Raw genomic sequence first — 27,766 nt, 5'->3', positions numbered from 1 at the left:
GTATTGCTGATCTTCGCTGATATGCCTCGTATAAGTCGTGGTCGTCGTTTTTGGTATAAGTCTTGGCATGTTGGAGGAGGAAGAGGCAGCCACAAAGGAAAAGAAAAATAACTATTAGGAAGAAGATCATCGCCGAAAACACAAATATCAACCGTATGTCGATCCATTCCAATGATCCCTTAGGTTGATACTCCATCAAGGTTTGTTAATTATGCCACAAACACTATGGTCATTAGCTCCATCAATTGTGTGTGTTTGTATATGTAGTATTGATTTATCATGATCAGCGGGTACGAGTCCTAATTATTTGGAGATAAGGATTCTTATTCCTTAAATTATCCAGTTATTAATAAATAAAATGCGTAATAGTTTGTCAAAACATATATACGGAATATATATGGTACGAGATCGATCTCAAACTTTTCTAACAAAAATAAAAATATCTATCTAAAACTGTGATAAGCAAAAATGTTATATAGTTCCGATCATCGTGATATAAAACAATGCTCTAGAAGGCTAGAACCAATATATGATGATCATCATGATCAAACTCATTTCCATCATAAATCACATCTTTAGCATCTTCATGATCTATCCATTTCCTGGACTTCTGGACACTCCACGATGCTCTCTAAAGACGGTTCCCATGCCATCGATGATGATAGTGATGACAATGATGAAGCTCTTAAGATCCTCTTCTCTAGCTCCACCATAACATCTCTGGTAATCTTCAAATTTCCATCCTGATTCCTATTCATCTCAAGCAAAAACATGTCCAATTCATGTCTACTAAGCACTATCTTCACCTTCATCCCACCATGACCATCTTCACTATCACCACCATCAAGTTTGAAGGACTCTTTTTCTCTTTCTCTAACCTCTATCTTTCCTTCTTCCCCTTGATCTCCTCTCACCCATTTCTCCATGCAATTGCCCATTGACACCAAAAAAAAAAATATGACAAATCTCAAGAAAGGAAAAAAAACAAATTCACAGATTTGCTTCTCTTTTTCTTTGAAAATAAGTGATTGACATGAGTGTGAAAACACATGTATATATACAGAAGGTCAAATTATTTAATATCAATCAAATCTTTTTTATACTGATTTGTCTTTCAAAAGCTTTTGAAATTTCCCAACGACTCTCATGATTTATTCTGAGTGAAAATGACATATTTGAAAATGTAGTAAAGAATATGAGTATACGTTAAAACTTTATGAATCATTTTGCATGGTGTCTAAATTTTTTTTGCTTTTAATTAATAATTAATGAACACACCCTCTAAAGTATGTATTCTTTTTCTAGATCAATTAAATGGTTAATAGAAATATTTAAATAAATAATACGAACTTTACAGTTTAGAGTATTATATGAATGTAGTTGTCATAAAAAGACAACCGTTAGGTTAATGTCGACATCAACCGTTCGGAACCTCTTGGCTCTTGCCCGACAGTGTCACGGACACAATGCAAAGACTTTTGAGAAGCGGCTATTAAATTAACATTAAAACAATATATAGTTTTACAAATCTTATTTTATTTTTATTTGAACCAAATAAAATTGTTCACAAAACCGCACTAATGTAATAATTAAAATATTTCAAAATCAGAGACTTTCTTTTTGTTTTGTTATATGATTTGTTTTCGTCAATACAAATTTCCGATTCACGTGCTTAGACCAAATGTGAACACGAATATATTTACCTTACCTGCACAAGCACTGATCATTAAAAGAAATTTCATGATTCTTTTCATTTGTACCAATAAGAATTGACGATACGTATTGCATTTTACAAATTCAAAGTTTCGGTTGTTCTTACTTCTCACAAATTCCTAGTAGATGACAAAATAATTTCTTGTTTTTTTTTTTGCACAAAACAAATATTAGTATAAGTATAATATTCACCGGAAATTAATGAAATGTCGGGAGACAAGTGCCAGATTTTAGGTATGACTTTCGTGACATTATTGTGTAAATTAATAGCCTGATGTCATACATATCGTGAATACTATATTCTATATTCTGTATTTAATAAATCTTAGTTTTAGATTTGATTATCAAACATAACATGCGCTACATTACTCTTTCAGCTTAGGTTTTAAATGCATCTCCAATTTTGTTAGGTATATATGATGTTCAGTTTACAGATTGTCATTACTCGCTGTGACCAATTAAGAGAATCTAATGGGCTACAAGAGAATCTATATGATGTTCAGTTTAATGATATTACATCAGAACTAACCCATACAAATTGTATGATACAAATGATGTAAATTGGCACAACATTATTGAGATTGATTGATGTCCTTACTTGATCATTTGTAAAATTGTCTAACTGCTTGTGATTCATGTTACTTTTTTCTTTCAACTATATAGAATGTTAAATTACATATTCAGTAAAATAGTCCACACTAACAAATAATATTATATATACATTACTTTTTTTTTACGTAATGACTATGTTAATCTGTTATATACATACTTATTTGGCTTTCATGATCATACGATTTTACAATTTAATGGTTGCAAATAGTATGACTAGAACTAAAAACTAACCTTTTAAACTAATTGTTGAAATTACATAACATGTATTCAAGTATTTTATAAAATCGAATGTATAACACATGAAAACCAGGATAGACAAATCAAGAACACTTAAATACACGATTTGGTATCTTTCGTGTTAGTTCGTATAAAGCTTCCAAAATTTCAAAATCTGTTAGTTTTTGAATGTATCAAAAATTAATTGCTCCCTTTTCTTTTCTTGTGGTTTTTAGTTAAAGGATTGTAAATCAAAACTCTATAATTTTCGTTTAGTTCTTTTCGTACGGACGTTCGTTCTTAATTTAGTTCAAATTTCATTTGCCTTAAAACAAACAAGTTTTGATTTGTTGATAACTTTTAATTAACTTGGATATTACTATATAACTAGAACTCTGAACTTGTGTCAGACTAAACATGAAGAACAAAGCTATGGATATATTATTAGTTTTCTTGATTAGTCAATAATATACTCAACTCAATATATGCTTGTTTATAAAAAGTAACATAGTGACCGTGACTATGTAATGTAATGTAAGGTTTCCATAAAAATGGAAATACGATCGCGCGCACATATACACATTTTAGACATGTAGTTTAGAGGGCGACTAGTTTCATGTATATGGATCAATTGATGTAAAGTAAACAATAAAGTAATCTTAATAAGAGCGTGGTCCGTCGTTGATTTAAACTTCGATTGCCTTGTTAGGTACGAAGTACAAACTAATCCAAATGCTACGTGACGGAAATAGTGAATTAATGATAGTGGCCCCTATCTATAAATTTCGTTACTAACTTTATATCCACGAAAAATGCCAAGGTTCTCTATATAAGTTCGTAACTTCTTTTATGGTTCAACTAACAACTAATGAACAGAATGGTAATAAGAATGACACATATAAGTTCTTTGATCAAAAATAGTGCATTACACAACTCCTATTTATAGTGAGAGTCAGAGACCATAATGTGGCTGATAAACAATTGCAGTTGGACTGGGCTGGCCTGCGTTTGTGTGATCCTCCCGCTGTCATCAGTAGTAGCAAAAAGAAGAAGAAGGTGAAGTATGAGTGAGAGTAATGAAGAAATATGGCTGTTCCACTTGTTTCGTTTTCTTAAGTTGTTCCACTTGTTGAATCTCTGTTATCTTGACTACCTTGTTCTTTTATGGTCGTTGCTTATCTCTTTTATGTTAGACTAGAGTTGAAATCATTAGTAGCCTCCATCTGTCTAATGCGGGCTTCTACTGAGATTTTCATAAGAGTTGAAATCAAATAGCCTCCATTTGCTATTGTCTGTCGTTATCTTGAACTTGTTCTTTAGTTTAAAGTTAGCTAAAATTGAATCAATTCTAATGGTATTTTATTTTTATCTAATACGATGTCTATTTCAGAATTAAATAGCCTGGTGTCATACATATTGTGAATACTATATACCGTATTTAAGAAATCTTAGTTTTAGATTTGATTATCAAACATAACATGCGCTACATTTCTCTTTCAGCTTAGGTTTTTAATTCATCTCCGATTTTGTTAGGTATAATATGATGTTCAGTTTACAGATTGTCATTACTCGGATTTGGTTTAGTTGGAATTGGAAACTATAAACTGGGATCAAGTACATACACCAAATCACCCCTAGTTGATTGGTTTGACTTATACAACCGAAACTGAAAACCAACCTTAGTATCATCAATTTGGTTCGGTTTGACGACAGAAAATGTAAGTTGCATTTCAAGTTGGACACAGCGCATGGCGACATACGTAAACGTATCCAAAGCCGCAATCGTATAATTTAGTAATTTACCGCTGTGACCAATTAAATGAATCTAATGGGCTACAATGTAATCTTTGGGCCTAAACTAAAGCCTATATTGTGAAATATCAATGACCCACATAACAATGATATTACATCAGAACTAATAACCCATACAAATTGTATGATACAAATGATGTAAACTGGCACAACATTATTGAGATTAATTGATGTCCTTACTTGATAATTTGTAAAATTGTGGAACTGCTTGTGTGATTCATGTTATTTTTCGTTCAACTATATAGAATGTTAAATTACCAATTCAGTAAATTGGTCTACACTACACTAACAAATAATTTTATAAATACATTACTTTTTACGTAATGACTATGTTAATCTGTTATATATACATACTTATTTGGCTTTCACAATTATACAATTTTACAATTTAATGGTTGCAAATAGTATGACTAGAACTAAAAACTATCCTTTTAAACTAATTACTGAAATTATATAGGAAAAATTTGAATACATACCTTAAACTTAATAGGAAATTTGAAATATATACTAAATTTTTTAAGTCTTTGAAATGTACCTTATGTATTGAACTAAATGACTATTTTGTCCTCAATTACAAATTAATTAAAACTAAATACAATATAATTAAATTAATTCATTTGAAAAAATTATTTAGTAATTTAATTTTAAATAAATATATGATTCATTAATAATTATTTAGTAATTTAATTTTAAAATTTTATTATATAAAACTAAAATCAAATTAATTAGAATTATTTTTTCCATTTATTTTTAGTAAATCGTTTAGATAATATTAGTTGTAAATAAATATAATTCACTAATAATTCTTCAAATTTTTTCATCTAATAAAAAAGTTTTGAAAATAATTATATATTTTAGTTTATTTTGAAAATTGTTAGGTTTAATAAAATAATAAAATTGTGATTTAAAAAAAAAAATCAACAGTTCAAAAAAATCGACTAGGTAACAAATCAATAATAAAAAAACAAGTCAACTTTTTAATATAAGTCAATAACGAAAAAACATAAATCAGCAGGAATAAAATATAAGTCGACAGTTCAAAAAGTCAATCATATTAATAATTCAACTTAAAATGAAATAAGTCTACTAAGACCAAACAAATCGACGGTAAAAAAATATAAATCAACAAACAAAACAAATAAGTCAACATCATCAAAAGTCGATTATGTAAAAAAATAATCAAACAGAAAAAAAGTCGACAGTTTTAAAATAAATCGATGGAAAAATAAATAAGTCGACAAAAATTAAACTTAAGTCAACCATTCAAAATATCGACCTTGTTAATAAATCAATGTAGAATGTAATAAGTCAACAAAAAATAAACAAATCAACATAAAACAAATATAAATCGATGAACAAAAAAAAAAGTCAATTGTTAAAAAAATCGATGGTGTTATAAATCCACTAGTCATAACATAAGTCAACTGTTTTAATAGAAGTTGATGACCAAGATAACTAAGTCAACAGAAGTCAAAAATAAAACGATTGTTCAAAAAGTCAACATTATAAATAAATCAATATTGATAAAAATAAGTCTAAAACATTGATAATATCTATATATATATATATATATATATATCTTTATAAGTTGTAATCTTGAAATATTTATTTTTAAATAAATTTAAATCTAAATAATATCAGCAAAAATATATATATTTTTTTTTTAATTCAAAATTTTAAGATCAAAAATTGATTGTTTTAATAATTATTTAAAATACAATAAATATATTTTCGTTATAATTTTTATTTATTAAATAATTTATTCTGAATTTAACAATTTTTAAAACTAATTTATTTTTAAAGTTGAATTATTTTTAAATATAAATTAAGTTTTTATTGTTTTTATTTAAGTATTAAATTTGTTTAATAATAAGGGTATTCCTGTCCATTTTCATTTCAAAATATGTAGTTCTCAAATAACTATAATATTAAGTGTAGCTTTCAAATTTCTTATAAGATTTGGTGTATTTATAAAAATCTCCCAATTATATAACATGTATTTTATAAAATCGAATGTATAATACATGAGAATCAGGATAGACAAATCAAGAACACGTAAATACACGATTTGGTGTCTTTCGTGTTTGTTCGTATAAAGCTTCCAAATTTTCAAAGCTGTTAGTTTTTGAATGTATCAAAAATTAATTGCTCCCTTTTTTTTTTGGTTTTTGGTTAAAGGATTACCACCCCCGGCCCGGCCCCTCCCTTTATGTCTTATCTATAACGACTTGTAGTGTTTGAAAATGTAGCAAGAATCTTAAGGATGTGGTTTGACACATTCAAAAGAATACGACTTTGTTCTTTGTTAAAAACAAAAGGCTCGGAATTTTTCGTGTAGAAGAATTCAAAGTCAACTGTATGAAACTCAGATAAAGACCAAAACGCCAAATAAGCTGTCGTATAACTTTGGTTGCATTTATGAAATTAAGGAAATACTTTAATTAGTGACGAAATCAAAACTAATTTTCGTTTAGTCCTTTTCGTACGGACGTTCGTTCTTAATTTAGTTCAAATTTCATTTGCCTTAAAACAAACAAGTTTTGATTTGTTGATAACTTTTAATTAACTTGGATATTACTATATAACTAGAACTCTGAACTTGTGTCAGACTAAACATGAAGAACAAATCTATGGATATATTATTAGTTTTCTTGATTAGTCAATAATATACTCAACTCAATATATGCTTGTTTATAAAAAGTAACATAGTGACCGTGACTATGTAATGTAAGGTTTCCATAGAAATGGAAACTGAATCGCGCGCACATACACACATTTTAGACATGTAGTTTAGAGGGCGACTACCATAAAAAAAATCGATTTTTATATGACAACCCGTCCCGTGGATCCCACTAGCCTCACTGCTAGCCCGCTAGTCTCACTGCTAGCCGCCCAAACGGACCCCAAGCTGGCCCTGCAGGGCATCGATCCTAACCCATCACTGTGGAAATCCACATCCACCAGTAGGTTATTGGTGCGCCAGGCGTTCCTCGAACCCTGGTCCCCACCCTTTAACAACTTTCCCACAGGACAAGTTGCCACCAATTGAAATTGTAACATCCGCGAACCAATTTTTGTAAATTTGGTGTGGGTGTCGATCGACACCCTTGGTGGCATCGATCGACACCATGTTTTTCCGGTTTGGTCGGGTTTGATTTAATTGTCGATTGGTTCGGTTTGGTTCAATTAAAATCCCTAAATCGTGTGTAAAAGGGGAAAACGAACCTAGGTCGTGTTATTTTGTTGGTAGTCGCCGCTTTTGAGAGAAAGAGAAAGAGAGAAAAGAGAGAAAACGTTTATGTGACTTTCTGGGTTTGTTCTTGGGGTTTTTGGAGAGATCTGAGGCTGTAGGAGGGTTAGTTGTTGCTGGAAACGAAGGGGGAGCTTCTGGAGGTGTTGTTTTCCACGTTTCTCAATCCAATCTTCCTGTTCTTGAGGTGAGTGCTTGACCATGGTTGATCTAAGCATGAGATCTCTCTTGTTTGTGTGTTTTCTTTGCTGTTTGTGTTGTTTTGTTGCTTGGGTTCGTTGTTTTTGTGATTCCCAGTGATTTCTGAGGTAATTGGGTGAGTTTGAGACGGATTCGAGATGATTGGGAAGGAGAGTTCGATGTTCGGTTTCGCGCAGATCGTGTCTGCAGAGGAGGCATCGATCGACACTAGGAAGCATCGGTCGACACCGTTTGGAGTGGCATCGGTCGACACTGTTTAGCATCGGTCGACACCATTGTTTGTAGCATCGATCGACACCTTGAGGCATCGGTCGACACTGGTCTCAGTCGAGACTTGATTCCCTGGTTTGATGTATTGTTGTGTGTTGTTTGTTTTGCTTAAACTTGAGGGTCTCATATGCTTGTGTGTATAACCCAGTAGATGGGAGGACGACCTCACTAAGTATTTATGATAATACTTACGCATCTCAATTGTTGTTTGTGGTGTGCAGGTATGTGACGTGGAATCATGGCGATGAGGAGGAGGATGAACTAGAGTCTCGTTTGTGTGTTGTTGGTCTTTGTTATATTGTTTAGGATGGAACCTTGGATAGAGATATGTTAGGTTGCTGGATAGAATGGATAGAAGTGTTATTGTATTGGTTTTGTATTATTGATATGTTTCCGCTGTGCATGTAATTGGATGTTGGTTTATTATTGGTTGGTTACCGTGTGTGGGTTGGTTTGTTTAATTAAGTAGTATGAGATACTTAATTATATCTTGTATTTAATTATTAAAAAGAAAAAAAAAGGGGCGGGTTGTTTCAGGTACGAAGTACAAACTAATCCAAATGCGACGTGACGGAAATAGTGAATTAATGATAGTGGCCCCTATCTATAAATTTCGTTACTAACTTTATATCCTGAAATGTTGTCCACGAAAAATGCCAAGATTCTCAATATAAGTTCGTAACTTTTTTTATGGTTCAACTAACAACTAATGAACATAATGGTGGTGTGGGAACAAATCAGGATTTCTTATCAGATGACCATGATACTGGATCTACTTCATAAGGATAAGGATATGCAAAATTTTAAAATACTCATGTTACAATAAAACATATACTATAGTATAAATTTTAAGATCCGTTTAAAAAAAAAAACAAAAAGACAAAACAATTTAAGAAAGTTATGAAAATAAATTAGCCAATGAATAATATAAAATAGAATTTGTGACACATTGAAACATAATCTTTAGTTGCATGAATTCATGTCTCTATCATATTTTTGTTTTGCTCATACATCTTGAATCTTTAACTAAAAGAAAAATCAGACCAAATTGTTTCATTACTTAATCTCATGCGGCTTCCAGATATTGGCAACATTTTGTCTTAGTTTCATAAATCAAAACATGGTCAACAAGGGTTTGGAGTTTGGAGTTTGGACTTTGGATATGGTTATGGTTAACCACTATGTATGATATTTATTTGTATATTGATTATTTTTAAAAATGTCATATATTGGCCTCTATAATATTCGGATAGCAATATAATCTTACTGTTCTATGAAAGTCAAATCTCAATATTAATTATAAGCGACGACCTTGCACTTGTGTGCTGTCAAAAGAACCTGGTAATTTAGGAATTCCATTTAAACATTCTGTTAATTTTTCTTATATATAGTACTGAATTACTAATTAAGAGGTCTAGCTGGATCGGATTATTAGAAATATGTGAGCATGTACACCATTAACTAATTGATCCAATGTTTACAGTATATCCTAAAAGAAGTAGAACAATGATAAAAAGATCCAGTATATATATATATATATGAAAGTTTCCACATTTTTATTTTTATTTTATTTTAATCAATTATTTTTACAATTAATTTTTCTTTATTTTTTTTAATTATAAAACTAAACTGTTTTAAAGAATTTATTATATTTCTTCTTTTTGGTTGGTCCAACTATATTGGTTCTGTCAATTGATTAAAATATAAATAGATAAAAAAATCTAATAATAATAATACTATAAGCTTTTTATTGAAGGGAAAAAGTAAAACAAGATATAAATTACTTATAAATATACTATCACCCCAATATGGAGGACTGGTCAGCAACCCTCGTGTCTATCAAATCATTTTTGGTTTTCCTCTTTATAACATTCACACGCCATTTTTAAATTTGTATCTCTAGTTGCTCTGCACCTTTAAAAATCAACGAACGATCAAAACACATAAAAGACACAGATACGCAAAAGTAATGGCGACGAGTCGATACATCATAGAGGTTGAGAAGGGAAAGGAAGGTGTTGATGGAGGAACTCCATCTGTCGGTCCGGTTTACCGGAGTATCTACGCTAAAGATGGTTTTCCTGAACCGGCCGATGATCTCGTCAGTGCATGGGATATTTTCCGGTTAGATATATATCTCTTACTTTTTGTTCTCGATCGTCTTACAAATTAATTAAGAGAGAAACTATATCAAACTATATCTTCACTAATTTTTATTCATAAATTTTATTTTTTCTGATTAATGGAGTTTATTGGATTATAATTCACTAATGAATAGTGATTTTTTTTGTGTGTTTGTTTCTTTTTTTTTTTTTGTAAACGTTGTTTCTAGGCTTTCTTTTCGTGGGTTCCAAGCTTTTCATATTGCTGAAAAAATATGGAGGAAAGAGTACTTTGCGTTTGGGGAGGTTTTAATTTGCTTGATTTTTGTAAATGAACAAAAATATGTGAAAGTTCAACAATTCAACATTTGATATTTTGTTCGTTTTTGTTTTAGAATAGTCAAATTATTGCAACGGCGACTATGATTATTTTTTTACTTGACTTTCATATGAAGATCCGAGAGCAACCATCAATGAATGCAATTGTCTTGAAATGATTTCATTGCATCTAAGATCTGAGAACTTATCCAAGAACTGTTGCTTTATTCCGTGCCTCTCTGTTCATGGCTATTAATAACAAAAGGACATTATTGATTGTGTAACCTCTTATGTGAATGCTATATGTTTTGAATATTATACAGTCTGTCTGTGGAGAAGTCTCCAAATAATCCTATGCTTGGTCGTAGAGAAATCGTTGATGGAAAAGTAAGTAATCAGCAACTTAATTATTATTATTATCCAACTTAACCAGAAATTAATTAGTAACACAATTTGTTTGTTTTTTTTTATTGAGTACAGGCTGGGAAATATGTATGGCAAACCTACAAAGAAGTATATGATGTAGTGATCAAGCTTGGAAACTCTATCAGAACTATTGGAGTTGGAAAAGTAATTAGTGTTCTAAACACATTATTGTTTTTGATTTAGCACCAAAGATAGTGAAATTTCATCTAAGATTTTCAACAGTATGTATATTAATTACAATTAAATGATTGGTGGAGCAGGGAGAAAAGTGCGGTATTTATGGTGCCAACAGTCCTGAATGGATCATAAGCATGGAGGTAATATGAGCGTCAACATCATATTTTGATTACCATAAATTATAGTATATGGTATTGGTGATGAATTATATATACCACCTTTTCCACGTTCACTACTTTTAATCATTTAAAGTATTTCTCGAATTTTCATCTTTTATTTATTTATTTATTTCAGGCTTGCAATGCTCATGGACTCTACTGTGTACCTTTATATGACACTCTAGGTGTGTAATGTAACATTTGTCTTTTCTATGGATTATTTATTTTCAGATATAATTGAAGTCATGTATGTATAATAGTTTGGATTGATGATGCATTTAATAGGTGCTGGAGCAATAGAGTTCATCATTTGTCATGCTGAGGTCTCACTTGCTTTTTCTGAGGAGAAAAAGATCTCTGAGGTAAATCTTATCAGAGACAAATGTTATGCAATTTGTAATTATATGTGAAATTGTTCTTGATCATTAGCTTAATGTTATGTTTCAATTCAAGACTAACTTGACGTTGAGTGGACTGACTTATATTACTTTGCCTCTTACTGCAAATATATGGGCTTTCTAACCACTAAATCAACGTTCTTTTTATGTTTCAGTTATTAAAGACAGCTCCAAATTCAACTAAATATTTGAAGAGTAAGTAAGCTATTATTCTTTTGTTTGATTGTAATTAATAAAAATGTCCAGTGAATGAAACAAGTTCTGTTTTATTTTTCTTCTTGCAACAGATATTGTGAGCTTTGGTGAGGTTACAAGTGAGCAAAGAGCAGAAGCTGAGAGACTTGGATTAACAATATACTCATGGGACCAATTCTTGAAGCTAGTAAGAGAATCATATTTGTATTCTACTATAAGTAACATCATATATAACAATTTAAATCCTGAACATATAAATGTAGGGTGAGGGTAAAGAATATGAATTACCAGAGAAGAAAAGAAACGATGTTTGCACCATCATGTATACAAGTGGAACAACTGGTGATCCTAAAGGAGTCTTGCTTACAAATGAGAGCATTATTCATCTCCTTGAAGGTGTTAGAAAATTGCTTAAAACTATCAATGAAGAGGTAACTTATTCTTGTTTACATCATCACACTACTCCAAGAATACATCATTATACTAATAAATTTCTTGTTTCTATTGTGGAAAATGTTACAGTTAACCAGTAAAGATGTTTACCTATCATATCTACCTCTGGCTCATATCTTCGATCGTGTGATTGAGGAGCTGTTTATTTATGAAGCAGCCTCTATCGGATTCTGGCGAGGGGTAAGTTACATCAGGATCTGTTTGTTTTGTCTATAGAATCTGTTCATAAGAGGCTAATAATTCATAATCTGTTTCTTCATCAGGATGTGAAGATATTGATAGAAGACATTGCTGCATTAAAACCGACTGTTTTCTGCGCTGTTCCTCGCGTGCTAGAGAGAATATACAACGGTGAATACTTTGCAAGACTAGTTAAAAATATATTTTGAATGAATTCTTCTCAACTGTTTATATTAATTTTCAGGTCTTCAGCAGAAACTTTCTGATGGTGGACTCATAAAGAAGACATTATTCAACTTTGCATTTAACCAGTAAGTGTATCATATTTAGATCAGAATCCACAGTTTTAGAAAATTTTAATCTCTGTTTCTAAAACCTTTTTGGTAACTTGAACAGCAAACAAAAAAACATGGAGAAAGGAAAGACTCATACACAAGCATCTCCTCTTGCTGACAAAGTTGTATTTAAAAAGGTGACATTAAACTCTACACTCTCTGGATCCTGAACCTTTGGATTGTTAGAACTAAACCAAATCTTGAACGATTGAACAAAACTGTTTTAGGTTAAAGAAGGATTGGGAGGAAACGTGCGTCTGATCCTCTCAGGAGCAGCTCCTCTTGCAGCTCACATTGAATCTTTCCTTCGAGTTGTCGCATGTGCTCATGTTTTGCAAGGATACGGTCTAACAGAGAGTTGTGGTGGGACATTTGTGTCAATTCCAAATGAGCTTGCAATGCTTGGAACGGTTGGTCCACCCGTTCCAAACGTTGACATAAGGCTCGAGTCAGTTCCAGAGATGGGTTACGACGCTCTTGCAAGCAAGCCGCGTGGAGAGGTTTGCATCAGAGGAAAGACATTGTTCTCAGGATATTACAAACGTGAAGATCTCACTCAAGAAGTCCTCATTGATGGATGGCTTCACACTGGTGATGTTGGTGAGTGGCAACCAGATGGAGCCTTGAAAATCATCGACCGTAAGAAGAACATCTTTAAACTCTCACAAGGAGAATACGTTGCGGTTGAGAACCTGGAGAACATTTATAGCCACGTAGCCGCCATTGAATCGGTATTAGTTGAGAAGATAACTATAATATACCGTTAAATAAGAATTTTTAACTAACTAATGAACATTGTGCAGATATGGGTATATGGAAACAGCTATGAGTCTTACTTAGTGGCTGTGGTATGTCCAAGCCAGATACAGATCGAACATTGGGCTAAAGAACACAATGTTTCAGGAGATTTTGAGTCTATCTGTCAAAACCCAAAGACTAAAGAGTTTATACTTGGAGAATTCAACAGAGTAGCCAAAGACAAGAAGGTTAAAATATAATAGTTGTTCATTAATCTTCTTAATACTTGTTTGTTTTTTAACTAATAAAATTTTGGGTATTTTGCCTTACAGCTGAAGGGATTTGAGCTGATCAAAGGTGTTCATCTGGACACAGTCCCATTTGACATGGAAAGAGATCTCATCACACCTTCTTACAAGAAGAAAAGGCCTCAGCTTCTCAAGTACTATCAGGTAAATTCAAAGTCTCATCCCTTTATTTTCACATTACAGCACATTCAAGGCTACATAGTTACAACCTTAAATTACCTCTTTGGCTTGATGATGTTTTGGTGTCTGCATAATCGAATTATGTATCTTAACCTAAAAACCGCTTACTCTAGCTGTTCTTCTCTACGCAGAAAGAGATCGATGAAATGTATAACAAGGCAAAGAAGTGAAGCTTCTATACTCTGTTCCGCAGCCAGAGTGTGAAGAAAGGAAGTTGTTGGACAATTCTCAGGCTTAGTCTTTTTTCTTTTCTTTTTTTTTTGCTTGCTTGTAAGCAAAGAAATATGCATGTCTTATTTTGTAGTTAACATTCTCCTCATGTTTTGTGTATTTGTATTTCCATTGTATCTGTGTGTATAAGCCACAATGTATATAATTTTCAAGTTATTTATAATTACATTTACTGATATATCCTCGACTCATTGGTAAATAGATAGATTCGGTGTAACTAACTACTTACAACATTGAAGAAAATATAAACAACTTGGGGAAAAACGTTATAAGTGATGATCTACTACAACACATTGTAGAAAAGAGAGGTCTTCTTTGATATCTTTGTCCAAAGTTGGATAATATATGGAAACACCGAGATAACGCGCGTTGGAAGCGATAAACACATAAGTCAACATGTTTAGTTCCGCTCCGAGACATAACGCATCTGTGCCGAGCAAGTCGATATCATTGCCGTTGGCTTTTGATGCATGGCAGCGATCTTTGATCGGAGGGCTGGAACGGCTTCACGCATAATGCCATAAGACCATCAATACTGGCAGTAACGCTCATCGTTACTCAAAATAATATATTTTAATTATTTTAATTAAATATTATTATATATTTAAATCATAAATGTGTAAAAAGAAAATTGACCAATCATACATTGGCTTATGTAAGAGGAACGATTCTTAAAATACTTCCTAGAGAATCGCTTCTCACTTTTTTGTTTGCTTTTTGATTATTATTCTATTTTTAATTATGAGTATCTTTAAGAGTATCGATGACTAATAATGCTCTAATGACTCCTATCTTGGTCACCACGTGGTCTTTCGGGTCCACTAAACCAGAAATGTTCGGCGAAGGAAGAGCGACGATGTCAACGCCGGTTGAGTTTACGAACTTTGACTGTAATCGTATTTAATCACTCGGTTTAACTATTTCAGTTTAATCACTCGGTTTAGCTATTTAATTGTATTTCAATTTCGGTTTAATCATTTGGTTTAGCTATTTAATTGTGTTTCGCCGGTTTAGCAAAACACTATATGTAACCTTTTCTCCCATTAGCGAGAGAATCAATGAAATAAACAATTTCTCAAAATTCCTAAATCGTTTTTGCATATGCGTTTTTGTAATTCTTTTTGTTGTTGATGGATATGGGTTTATATTAATCGATTATTCAATTTTGTTTTATATTGATTTGGAATCGATTTGGTCATATCTCTGATCTTTGGATTCAAAATCCATTGCTGATTTCGAATCCAAAGATCATGACTAACAAAGAGAATCATATTTTCACAATCTAGGTAAGAAGGAAACTTCAAGATGTTTGGTGTTTGTGAACATTTCGTCGGACCAAATTTGTACGATCGATTGCTCATCTTTTCTAGTTTTGCAGCGAGAGTGAATTTAATATTTCTAAAAAGGTGATACATTAGGTCCACCAAGTCACTAACAATTTAACATCAAAATTTTGATTTATCTTCTTCAAATGCGACCTAAGGACGATTTCAACGTTGAACTGGTTTTCAGCTTGATTGCGTTTTTTGATTACTTCGTTGAGACTGAGACCGAGTAAATAATTCAAATTCATTCATCTGTTAATTTTCTGAGAACAACTGTTCTTCAATCTTATTTTAACTAATCTTATTTTATAATTCTAATTCATCTTTTTACATGCTTCAAGTCCTACAAGTCAGCTCTGCTCCAGCCATCCAGCCACCAGCCACTAGCCATCCAGAAGAAGACACCATAACCATTGTCAAAGGACAAGAGCACCGACAAGAGCACCGACAAGAGCACCAAGAAGAGCACCAACAAGAGCACCTCTCAGTCTGAATACATTGTGTGAATAAAGTTCTTAGTGTGTATATGTATATATCTAATTTTCAAGTTTCTTATAATTACATTTACAGAGTATATCCTCGACTCATTGGTAAATAGATTTGGTGTAATTAACTACTTAATTAGTAGTTAACGACCTTGTAGGAAAATATAAACAACTTGGGGAAAAACGTTACAAGTGATGATCAATTTCTTAAGTCAAATTTGCTGATATGTGTCAAAGTTTAACAACCTTTAGAAGACGAATAAATCATGTCATAAGATATTTGTATATACATTTTAATTGAGGAAAGGTTCAGAGTTGTTGGTATATATCACTAACTTTCACAGTCATTTGTATGTATGTATGTGTAGAAGACAAATAAATACCTAACATAAGTTGATTGCCACCAAATCACATTTCATTAAAGACTGTTGTTGAGTTTTACAACTGCCATAGACCCACCAAAAAAAGATAAACACAAAAGGACAAAGACACAGACATGTTTTTTGAGCTACAAGGAATTGAAAAAACAATCCTTGCAATATCTCACAAGACCCCTTTTATAAGAGAAGGAAGATCTCACAAACACTATCTCTCTGTCTCTCTCTAATCTTCCTCACTCTCTCTCTTCACTATATATATATATATAAATAAATATTTATATATGAATTTTGAAAGCATTGAACTTGGAGGAGAAAGAGGATGAGCACTTTCACTCTTCTTTAATTTTTTGAAGAGTCTTCACATGTCTCTTCACACCTTTCTTCAACCCCTTCTTTCAACCCTTCTATATTCACCCAGAGAAACCCAAAAGTAAAAATGAAGATAAAAGACGAAACCAGAGGGAAAACCAAAGACTTTCTTCCTTCTTCTCACGACCTATACACACTGATTCCTTTGAGTGTAGTTGTAGTTTGGTCAAGCCAAAGTGTAGCTTGATACTGCGACATTGGCCGGTGATGTTGAGTGAATGTAGACGAACTCTAAGGATTTCCCGGATGGCAATGAGTGCATCCAAGCGGGTAGACCGAACGAATTGCCTGATCTCGAGAGCCCCCAGATTGGTCCATAGAGATTCTTGATCGAAAGGTTGAGACTTTTCAGAGGTCTAGAAGATTTGTTAATCACAGTTGTTGAGTATCTGTAGTAAGTCCTTCCCTTTGAGACCCATGAACCAGTTACCTTCTGAACTATAGCCACTGGACCAGAAGCTGTACAACAAGTAAACAACAGAGTCAAGCCGCTGTTCAAATAGACACTCATAGACTCACATGTAGCCAAAAGAAAGAAGCATACCTCGGACTGGAGTAGTCACTCTTGGTTTACGAATAGGCATTGGTCTTCGGACAACAGGAGCAGGAACCGCTGCAGGGACGCAACCAAAAATAAATTAAGCAAACTACTTTTGATTTCCAAACTTCAATCTCAGGGACATTGCAATTTCAGACACAAACCTGGAAGAAACTGGCTATAACCGGAATGACCACTGCTGAGACGAGCAAGAACACCAAGGAGTGGTGCATTGTTGTAAGTAGCAGGCTCAGTCTGCTCATAGTTATCTCTCCTGTCAGCGAAATTGTCGTAAGCATCAGGACCGCCGACAATAGCACCAGTGAGAAGGTTCGGATCACTGCCTTTACGGCTGAACCAGGTGGCATATCCACCTCGGCATGTGACAAATGTGTGGTCGACCTTGACAGAGACAATGGAGGAGCCTCTGTGGTGAACTCTCTGAGGGAAATTGTTACCATAGCCAACCATGTAGCTGGTTGCTCTTGGGTTATCTCCAAGAATATAATCAACCTGGGATTTAGCAAACGAAAGAAGCTGGGAAGGAGCGACGATTCCAGCGGAACATCTCAAGTTGCTTCGAGAAGAAGTAAGGTAATCAGAGTAAACCGTGGTCAAGAAGGAAGCACTTGTGACAAACTGCATATTGTTCCAACGTTGTCTGAAAATCAAACCACCTGGAGTCTTCTGAATGTTCCTGGAGCCTTTACCCAACAACGAACACATAAAGAAATCAGCTTTATCCTTAAACCTCCTGAACACAGGCGCGTGACGTCCTGCTTTGCCTTGCATCAAAAACTGTCCCAAAAAAAGAAGATAAAACCCGGTTTAGAATCAAACCAAAAAATTGTCTTCAAACCGGTTAAACTACAAAATTTTGGGTTGTTGTGCTAACTAACCTTGGCAACAAGGGTTTGAACACCAGCGTACTTAACGTCCCAACCGAACTCAGTCATGGACCAACCGGTTCCACCCATGGCGTCACCGTTGCGACCGAGGTAGTCCAAGTAGAACTGATTGTTAGAAGCCTGGTATAGCCACGCAGCTGCCCACAATAACTCGTCCTGATCGTTGAGAAACAAATTCAGACATCAGACAAATTTGTTAAAGCAACTTAAATTATCAAATCTCAGATTACAAAATCTATCGGATCTTACATTGTAACCACTGACGGATCGGTAGTATTTTTGGGCAATGGTGATACTGCTGTCGTATTTGCCTCTGTATTTGTCGGCGAAATCAAACAACTGTAACCCAATACAAAAAATAAACAAAGGAATTAGGGTGGCAAATCCGTTATAAAACACTGGAGACAAGGTTAGTTTTGTAGTGGTAGATTCGTGGTATTGATCTAGAAGAGAGGTTAATTTTGGGAAAGTTGTTACAAGTATGGGGCACCGACAGCCCAAGGCACGTGCGTAGTTTTAAAAAAAAAAACAAAAAAAAATGAGAAAATGGAAATATTTAAGATCAACGGCTGAAATCAATTACAAGATCTGTAAAACAAGGTCACACAGACAACACAAAAAACCCGTGATGGACGGAGAACGACGTCGTTCTTTTCCACCCTCTACAAAGAATCCATCTTTTTTACAGGGGTCCACTTACGGGATAGACGACACGACGCCGTCTATAATTTAAATTTAAATTCTACTAGTATAATATTTAAAAAGAGTTTTAATACAGTGTGTCACACTAGCTAAGCTAAACAAACTCCTGGGTGACTAATGTAATTTAAAGCAAAATCTCAGAGGATATTTCTATTTCAAAGCATTTTTTTTTTGTTTGTTTTGGGGTTGCAGTCAGAATAAAAACAAAGAATACAATTTCGGTTAAACTTAATTTTCAGATTTGTCATTATCAAATTACTATACATACTACTCGAAATAACGCCTAACGTGCGCGGAAAATGACATTTTTTAATTTTTCTAGTTTCTTTCTATTCTGCTGCAGTGCAATAAATATTAATGTGTTCTGCTTCTGCAGCAACTTCTTTAACGTAACTGCCTGTCAAGTAATTTAATTATGCTAACGTGCGCTTATTAAAGAGTAAAAAAAATGCGCCGAGTTACCTGATAGGCGTGGGTGAGTAGGAGCCTAGAGTAAACAGGGTTAGAGCGGCGGAAGACAATTGATGCAGCGGCCATGGCGGCTGCTGTTTCTCCGGCGAGATCCGACCCGGGATTACTCGGATCTATCCTGTATGCTTTACGGTCCGTCGTCATTTCTTCCGGTCTCTGCCAACAGTAATGGTCGGTGTTGCCATCTCCAACCTAACAAAAAAATCCAAATATAAATTATCACGTAAAAAATCAATATCAATTTTGTAATAATAATTAATATTTAATACTAATAAGCAATAGTATATAGAGAGAGTACCTCGCCGTAGAGGACGTTGGGCTCAGGATGGGCTTTGATGAAGTAATCAGTACCCCATTTAATGGCGTCAATGGAGTTCCCAAGCTCGCCGTTGGCTCGTAACTGATTCCCGTACTCAATCACGCTCCACGCCATCATCGTCACCGTGAACGCCATCGGGAGTCCGAATTTCACATTGTCTCCGGCGTCGTAGTAACCTCCCACTAGATTCACCTGATAATATACAAACATCAAGATTTTTTTTAGGTAACCGGACGAACACATGATAACAATGTCTTGAACGAAGAACAGATCTATTGTACAAAAAAAAAAAAAAAAAACAAGAGTTTGATTCTCGAAATATATAGGGTTAACGTGTCTGGTTTTAGATATGATGAACGGAGACAATGTCTTTATCAGAGAATACAAAATATAGAGAGAAGAGAGAAAGAGAGACGTACGCCGCTTGATTTGCCGTCGGTGAGACCGGAGTGAGAACGCCAGGTGACTCTCTGGTTACGAGGAAGAACACCAGATCTCTGAGCTTCGAAGAAGAGAAGACTCTTGGAAAGAGCTTGGCCGTAATCATGGCCGGAGAAAGCTACTGGAAAACAGAGAAGCAGCAGTAACAGAGCAGCAGCTACGGACCCCATCACTTTCTTTTGCTTTTTTAAAGAAGAGAAATGCCGGCGAGATTATCAGCTAAATAATAAGACTGAGAAAAAGTCGCCGGAGAAGGGAGAAGGGATTTGTGAAGACGAAGGGACGAGCTCAAGTGTGATATATAGTAGTAGCACTCTGAAAGCAGGAAGGTACCAAGCGACACTAATTTTTTTGACAGTTAGCTTTCATTTAATGATTTTTATTATTATTTTTATTATTATTTCCTTTTCATTCATTATTATGTTTTTTATTATTATTATCAGAGTGTGATTATTATTAAGTAGTTATTTAATTCGTTGGTCGAACTTTTGAAATGTACATTATCACCTATGTATACGTTTAAGACAATGATTTTCGTTTTTATAAGAAGAGGATTTAATTAGTTAATTAATCAGGTGGAAATTTATGTCTTCGGCATTAATTATTATAAATTAATTGCAAAAACAGTTATTATTCTTTTTTTTTTTCTTAAAGATGTAACGTGAATTGGTTTATTTTTTATATATAAAAAAAGGAACTCCTGAGAGAGTAATTACAAAAACATTATGGAAAAATAATGATTTATTTTTTTTTTTTAGAAAGAAAAGAAGAAAAATGAAAAGAACAAAGTCATGTGAGTGTTCCCATGAATCTTTACGTCTCTCTCTCTCTTTTCACATATAGGGGCGGCGAGGTGGTAAAATGAATGTGTTTACATTCACATAAAGTAATGGCCATATATACTACTGTCTAAAACTAGTTTGTTTTATATATTAGTGGTTAATTATTAATTAATAAGATTAATAGTAGTAGTTTAATACTACTATTATTATCGAGGCGTTATATGGTGAGTGTGAAGACGAGGAATAAAGGTGTGATTTTGCCCAACTGATTTTGTTCGCGTTTGTGTAAATTCTCCTTATTACCCCACTCCCCTTATCGTGAAGAACCTTGCACACTTCATTGCTAAATACTGTAGACAGTTTATATGGTTATACAGGAATCAACTACAAAAAAAAAAAAAAAAAGCTAGGTCCTCTTTTTGATAGAAACCTATACCAGTAGTATCATTTTAATAACTTTAAGACGCTTCATTTAGTTCTCAAAATACTAAGTTTGAACAGTTGTGAATTTTAGATGAAAATAAATTAGTAAGTTTGAAAAAAAAAATAGTGTAATTTGGTAGAATTTTTGGCTAAGATGAAACATAGATATAGAGACTGAGCAATGTTGATGTAAAATTGCTAAACAGAGAGAGAGAGAGAGAGAGAGAGTAACGTAAAAGATGACAATGGGAAAACACGTTGACGAGCAGCTTTGACATCTGGTTTTCTTCTGGCTTAACCATCTATCAAAGTGGGTTAACCCGACAAACCGACAACCGAACACTCTTCTCTTCTTCCCTTTTTTTTCTTTTTAATATTTTCAGTTTCCATCACCTCTTTCTTTATTTAATTCTTCCATCAATGACCACTAGTTACTACTTACTAGTACACCTTTTGATTCACATAAAGAAAACTCCATCCAACTCAAATTAAGCCATGTTGAAACAAACAAACACTCTTAAGGTGAGATTAGAATCAAATTATGTATCATTAATGCTTTATTTTGTTTTCTTTATAAGCTGATATATACAGTACTACTTAAATTGATTAGTGTGCCTTATATAACTACTACTGTAGTATGTTTTTAGTAAGTACTACCAACGTGTTATATAACTTATTAAACAAAGTGAAATTGTAATTGAACATTAGTATTATAAAAAGTAGTATTTTGAATTTAAGAGTAGTAGGGATATACGTACGTGGTTACAAGTAGTAGTAGTAGAAGAAGAAGAAAAGGACAAAAGAAGAGAAATTAAGGGAGGGAGTCAAAACGGACAAGCCTCCTTGTCAGATGGCTTTATTCGCCCAACCGCAATCAACGGTCTCCCGCCGAATCATTCTTTTTACTACTTTACCCCTCTCTCTCTCTTCTTCTTCTTTTTCCTAAGCTATCTCTCACAAATCTTCTCATTTTATTCTTTATTTATATTTTATTATAATGCAAATGCATTTTCTTTTTTATAAATGAGAAATTTCTTCAGGTTTTGCTTTTTTCTTCTTCTTTTGACCGTACATATATAATCTTATCTTTTTAGCTTCTTTAATCAGAGAAAATATAAGTTTTATCTTCTTCTTATCGTCTAAAAACTAGTAGTATAGTAATATACTAGTAGTATTTTTTTAACTGCGCTGCGCGGTTTGGAAAAGTAAACTGACACGACACGTATGAAGAAGAAGGTCAAAGAGGCAAAAAGCTCTCCGGTTTGACCGAGTTGTCGCCGGTTGTGTCACGGCCACGGCACCGTTCCACTCAGGTGATCGTATTTTTGGTAACGGGTCCCACTTGCTTTTGTACTTCCCAACCAATTAAAAACGTTTAATCCTTACAAACAACAGTAATAGTAATAAATAGGGAGAGCTTTTTAGTTTTCACAGTAATATGGGGGAAAAGAACACAAACGACCACTCGAACGAAGTTATAGTGCCTTTTCGTACGTGGCAAGATCTTACTCGGTGTCATCTCAGAGACTCCATCGACAATCAACAGTCAAACATCCCAAAACGAAAAAGCCATTGCCTATATATAATTAAGTAGTACTGTAATATCTTTGGGGCTGTAATCAATATTTAATCCCTGACTAATGTATATTTGAGAAACAATATGTTCCCATGGGAATGTCCTCAGATGACAAGATATATTGTTTTATTTGTTTGCATTCTTTTATCATTATTGATTACTATTATTAAAGGCTGGTATATTTAAAAAAAAAAACGTTAAAGAGAGTAAAACTTATTTACAATAGTCGACTGATTTGCTTTGTGCGTCTAAAACATAATTTTTTTGTTATTCTATTTGATTTCAATCAAAATTGGTTATTCTGAATACACAAACAAAGGGTCTTAAATTGACTTCTGGGATGATATCCATACAGTTTATCCATCGGTCGTATATACAAAGTAATTGATGTCTAGATCTAGAAACGATAAAACAATTAACTTTTGCTGTAGGTTTTAACTGAAGTGATATTAGTTTGCACTCAAACTCTATTTGTGTGAGTCTGTCTGATAGTTTTGTAGCTGCCAAACAGCAATTCTGAGTTGTATCAGTGGGAAAAAACAATCTGAGTTGTATCTTCAACTTAATTAGAAATGTGCATAACTACACATATAATAACGACCTGTCTGTCCATGATAATACGTAAAGCATACATTAGTACATGTCAAAAAATAATTTAGGCAAGTCAAATTGGAGAAGTCACTTCTGTTTTTTTCTTTTTTTCTTTTTTTTTGTTCTTACTATACTGCTGTTTTAGTAATTATACAAAATGCAAAACAAAAAACATTAGTCGTTAACTAGTTACATTTCTAATTTATTAGGTATGACATCTAATCTTTGAAATTACCATAGCTTGATATATGAGAACAATAACTTGTGGTAAGAAGAGTAATACTATCGATATTAAAAAACATTTCATAGAGTTTTGAGCTTACCGTTTGAAACAATATAATACACATCTTTACATTTTAATAGGCTGAAAACAAAATACTTATTTGACAACAAAAAATAATAAACTGTGGAATTTTGTCAATTGAAAATAATAGATAAATAGGTGGAATGTGAAAGCAATAAAAGCAACTTATTGAACGATATATATATATAGTAATAAAATTTAAATTTATTTCCAGTATGTAAATAGATTAGATAGCATATAGTGATAACTTTTATTACTACTTTATTAGGTTTGACATTCACGAATGCTATCAAAAGTCATGGTGCGGAGTGGGAAATATTATATTTCGACCACTTCGAATATAAACAAAGTCATAATTTCCAACTATAATACACACATATTTTCTCTCTGATTTGAATTAGGTGATAGCATAACGGTAACCAGTATGAACTATATATTATTAAGTTACAAATTCTGACCTTCTGAGTAGCTTAATAAACTAAATCGTATCACATGTTCCCAATGTAACAATATCAAGAGTTCTTGTTAAGACAACTGTTTTGAACCCATGTGTGTTTTGAACCGCGAAATTCAAATTAATTAACTAATAGACAATTGTTTTAAATGAAAAATCTCTATAATAGACACGCAGAAATTTTGGGTGTTCACACACATGTACTTGTTATGGGATTAACAGATAGCAAGTGATTGAAAATGGTTTAAGCTAGATCACCTATAAGAAACTACTTTAGTATGCATGGTATCTTCTGATCGTGACCCTCCTTTTCGAGATGTCGCTCCTTCTTGCGAAAGCCATGTAAATCATTAGGGTTTAAGCATTGAACCAAAACCATACTTAAATAGAATTCTAAACCAACTCACATATCGATTCTCTAGTCCGAATTAACATGGTTTTTTACGACTTGATGAGATCACTTGATATACCATCACCAAATGCATTAATAGTTTATAGATCGATGTAATGAAAAACGATACTAATTAAGAGGTCCCCAGCTATACGGGCATATTAACCCGCATGCAAGCAACACCAAATGATCAAATTATTGGGGGGAGACAAATAATTACATTACTTACTAAATAACCATTTCTTTTAGCGATTTGAAAAAGAGAAAAAAAAAAAGTGATACAACAATACACTAAAAAAAATAAAATTTTAGGTGAGAGAGGACGGACTTTTGAGAGCCCGACAAGACTTCACACGTGCGAAGTAAAAGACACGTGTCCCTACTAAAGATCTCTTTACGATTTTGATGTTTGTTTCTCTTACATTTTGCCCATTTCCCCTAACCAAACCCATATCAGAATATTCTCAAGCTTAGGCAAAGTGTCTATAGACTAATCAAATATAAACCAGATTTTGTAGCATACGATATATTGAAAAACCACATGTGGATTACCCCTTTTTATATCTTGACTACCACGTAAAAGCTTTTTTTACATTTCAAAGGGTTACAATGATTGTTCATGCGCAGAACTAATTTCCTACCCGTATCTTATTGTGTGCACAATAACTTTATCGGTAAACCTTATCAATACATTAACGAACATGATTGTCCTGTAGTAGAGGGCTTTGGACGCGTTCAATTTGGATAGTTAAAACTTAAAAGTAGCTGTCTAAAAATGTTTCGTGCGTTTGAAACGCCCCAAACGCAATAAATATCTATAGTTTTGGTAATAACAATGGGGGTCCAAGTGTTTAATGGCAGCAGGTCCCTTAGGTTTTAAGGCTTTTATCTTCCAGCTTTTCTCCATCCATGATCTGCGGGGAACTCATTCCTAGAAATTTCTCGTTCGTTATTTTTTTTTCAATCTTTTTAAAGTACTACTACTACAAAAGTAAGTATAACTATGCTCATATAGATGTAGACGTGTATATATATATTTGAATTACACTTCCCACATAACTAATAATTAATAATCATATACTTATGGGATTAAATTTTTGTAAATGATTTAGGGGCTTTAAAGGTTTGTAGGTTTTATTTAATGACTTGATCATTCTAAAAATCTGTGATAGTGTCATACCGCAGCAGACCGGTTGTATACCTAATTTTGTCCATATTACCGAATATCTAACACCTTTTAAAAGAAAAAGAAAAAAAATTGAAAGAAAGCTAGATACAATCACATGTTTCCACCAAGTATATATGTCAAAAATAATCCAAAAAAGAGGTTATGATTTCCGCGATTGAAGCATGGACTACGTATCGTATCATAATTCAAATGTCACTCACTTGTATTGTTTAGAAATATATACTTTATTTTCTTATGATTGCATTGTAAAAAAAAATCCACTATTCAATTGAAAAACACATATAAGTACAAGTTGCGCTGATGAGCGTATTTCAAGGTGGATTATATATGTATAAGAATAGATTAGTACTACGTGAACAATGAGCCAATCACGGAAACAAATATCACTATCTTTCTCGTTCCCCACCTATTCCTATCTTCTTTTTGTTACGGCTTTTTATAATTACAGTATTTGTTATGTTTTTGTATGGAACTTAGGTTGTTATTAACGCAAAGTCTGCACTTACTATTATTTCCCCCCTTTGCCATTTATTCTTTTGGTCAATTGATTATTGAAGTTACAAAACAATGGGAACTCACAATCTCTTTTCACACACCTACAACGGACGTTCTGGGTACTCGGTTTAAAGTTTTTTACCGAGAATCATAGTTTACATAGTACTGAAAAGGACTAAGCTACATAGTACTGAAATGTTCAATCCGAAGCTTCCTCATAGGCTCATAGCTGTAGTATTTCCAGTCCACATCGACCTCCATTAGTTCACTCGAACAGACTAACAAACATAATATAAAAAACAATACTAACTATATTTTTTAGAACTATAGGTCCGCATGGTAACCGCGGATTTAGTAATGCGAGAAAAAAAATTTACTAATGCGGTATGGTTTAACTGTAAGTCGTGTGGGACAAATGTATTTGCGGGACAAATGCAGTTATTCCAAAATAAACGGTACAAAATAATGTTTGATTGGTGAAAAAACAATAAGCGGTGCATAATACATATTATAGTTACACATTATAAACAAATATATTATATTAATATAATTATAAATGTAAATTTATTTTTTATTGTTAGTGAAATAGTTTTCATTTTTATTTATAATTGATGAACTTTAAAAACCAAAGTTTTAATCATGTAAAATTTTGTGTATTAAATAATGAAGAAATACATCTTTTAGAAATAATTTTATTATAGAAGAAACTATAGTGTACTTGTAAAACTGTTAAGTCTAGTTAACATAGATATGATACATTTTAAATGACATAACTTTAAATATATTTTGATTAAAACTGACTTAAGTTTTTTGGATCTGTTTTTCTATATTATAAGTGATTATTTTGTAATTTGTGAAAAATAATGAAGTAATATTTTTTTATAAAATTTAGCAACATTTAAAATAATATTATTTTATATTTACTTTATATGGAAACTATAATTTCCTTTTAAATTTGTTAATTTTAGTTAATATATATGCTATAATTTAATCAATTTTTTTTTTGTCAAAAAAAGTTGACTATATTTTTTGTTTATTTAATAAATCTTTTGTTTCATAATTTGTGAAGAAATAACGAAGTAAATTATTATTTTTCAAAAAAAACACATTTGAAAAGTTAATTATTTATGAGAATCTTTAACTATGTAAATTAAAAAAACCACAACAGTATTTTTTTTTTTTTTAGAAAAACACAAATAACCTATTATTTTGTGATTGGTGACCTGAACTGCTTTTTCGTAAAAAAAATTTTGAATTCCGCAAATTAGAAAGTCACCATTCACTGCCTATATATCTTCTTATCAACAATATATATATATATATATATATATATATGTTGTTTATTGCCAT

The 27,766-nt window shown here is 32.7% G+C and overlaps 3 protein-coding genes across 3 annotated transcripts; 1 reads left to right on the top strand and 2 right to left on the bottom strand.

The window, feature by feature from the left end:
* Nucleotides 1–369: 369 nt before the first annotated feature.
* On the bottom strand, nt 370–1,155 carry LOC147939429 (uncharacterized). The gene has a single exon (XM_087464325.1). It carries the CDS (start codon nt 936–938, stop codon nt 585–587), a length of 354 nt encoding a protein of 117 aa, XP_087320451.1. The 5' UTR covers nt 939–1,155; the 3' UTR covers nt 370–584.
* An 8,673-nt stretch (nt 1,156–9,828) lies between these two features.
* On the top strand, nt 9,829–14,451 carry LOC104714806 (long chain acyl-CoA synthetase 3). Its single transcript, XM_010432273.3, has 17 exons — nt 9,829–10,198; nt 10,818–10,881; nt 10,975–11,064; nt 11,181–11,237; nt 11,392–11,440; nt 11,541–11,617; nt 11,809–11,848; nt 11,941–12,035; nt 12,112–12,279; nt 12,371–12,481; nt 12,565–12,652; nt 12,726–12,792; nt 12,878–12,953; nt 13,044–13,547; nt 13,620–13,802; nt 13,887–14,006; nt 14,174–14,451. The coding sequence occupies exons 1-17, from the start codon at nt 10,044–10,046 to the stop codon at nt 14,210–14,212; spliced, it is 1,983 nt and encodes a 660-aa protein (XP_010430575.1). The 5' UTR covers nt 9,829–10,043; the 3' UTR covers nt 14,213–14,451.
* A 2,029-nt stretch (nt 14,452–16,480) lies between these two features.
* On the bottom strand, nt 16,481–20,693 carry LOC104714805 (endoglucanase 6). Its single transcript, XM_010432272.2, has 8 exons — nt 20,190–20,693; nt 19,750–19,962; nt 19,443–19,643; nt 18,528–18,617; nt 18,270–18,434; nt 17,535–18,168; nt 17,377–17,445; nt 16,481–17,291 (listed from the first exon to the last, which is right to left on the bottom strand). Exons 1-8 carry the CDS (start codon nt 20,379–20,381, stop codon nt 16,999–17,001), a joined length of 1,857 nt encoding a protein of 618 aa, XP_010430574.2. The 5' UTR covers nt 20,382–20,693; the 3' UTR covers nt 16,481–16,998.
* Nucleotides 20,694–27,766: the final 7,073 nt, after the last annotated feature.

Source organism: Camelina sativa, chromosome 9 (assembly GCF_030686135.1).
Source record: "Camelina sativa cultivar CO46 ecotype springtype chromosome 9, ASM3068613v1".
Classification (NCBI taxonomy): Eukaryota; Viridiplantae; Streptophyta; class Magnoliopsida; order Brassicales; family Brassicaceae; genus Camelina; species Camelina sativa.
This window is presented reverse-complemented; position numbering and strand designations above follow the sequence as displayed.

Bases quoted from the DNA above. Each gene is read 5' to 3' on its own strand.
- LOC147939429 (XM_087464325.1), bottom strand. From the start codon at position 938: ATGGGCAATTGCATGGAGAAATGGGTGAGAGGAGATCAAGGGGAAGAA.
- LOC104714806 (XM_010432273.3), top strand. From the start codon at position 10,044: ATGGCGACGAGTCGATACATCATAGAGGTTGAGAAGGGAAAGGAAGGT. The intron at 11,618-11,808 runs GTAAATCTTATC...TTTATGTTTCAG, and splicing joins AGGAGAAAAAGATCTCTGAG to TTATTAAAGACAGCTCCAAA. The intron at 12,954-13,043 runs GTGACATTAAAC...AAACTGTTTTAG, and splicing joins ACAAAGTTGTATTTAAAAAG to GTTAAAGAAGGATTGGGAGG.
- LOC104714805 (XM_010432272.2), bottom strand. From the start codon at position 20,381: ATGGGGTCCGTAGCTGCTGCTCTGTTACTGCTGCTTCTCTGTTTTCCA. The intron at 19,644-19,749 runs GTACTCTCTCTA...TTTTTTTGTTAG, and splicing joins CCAACGTCCTCTACGGCGAG to GTTGGAGATGGCAACACCGA. The intron at 17,292-17,376 runs GTATGCTTCTTT...CTTGTTGTACAG, and splicing joins AGTGACTACTCCAGTCCGAG to CTTCTGGTCCAGTGGCTATA.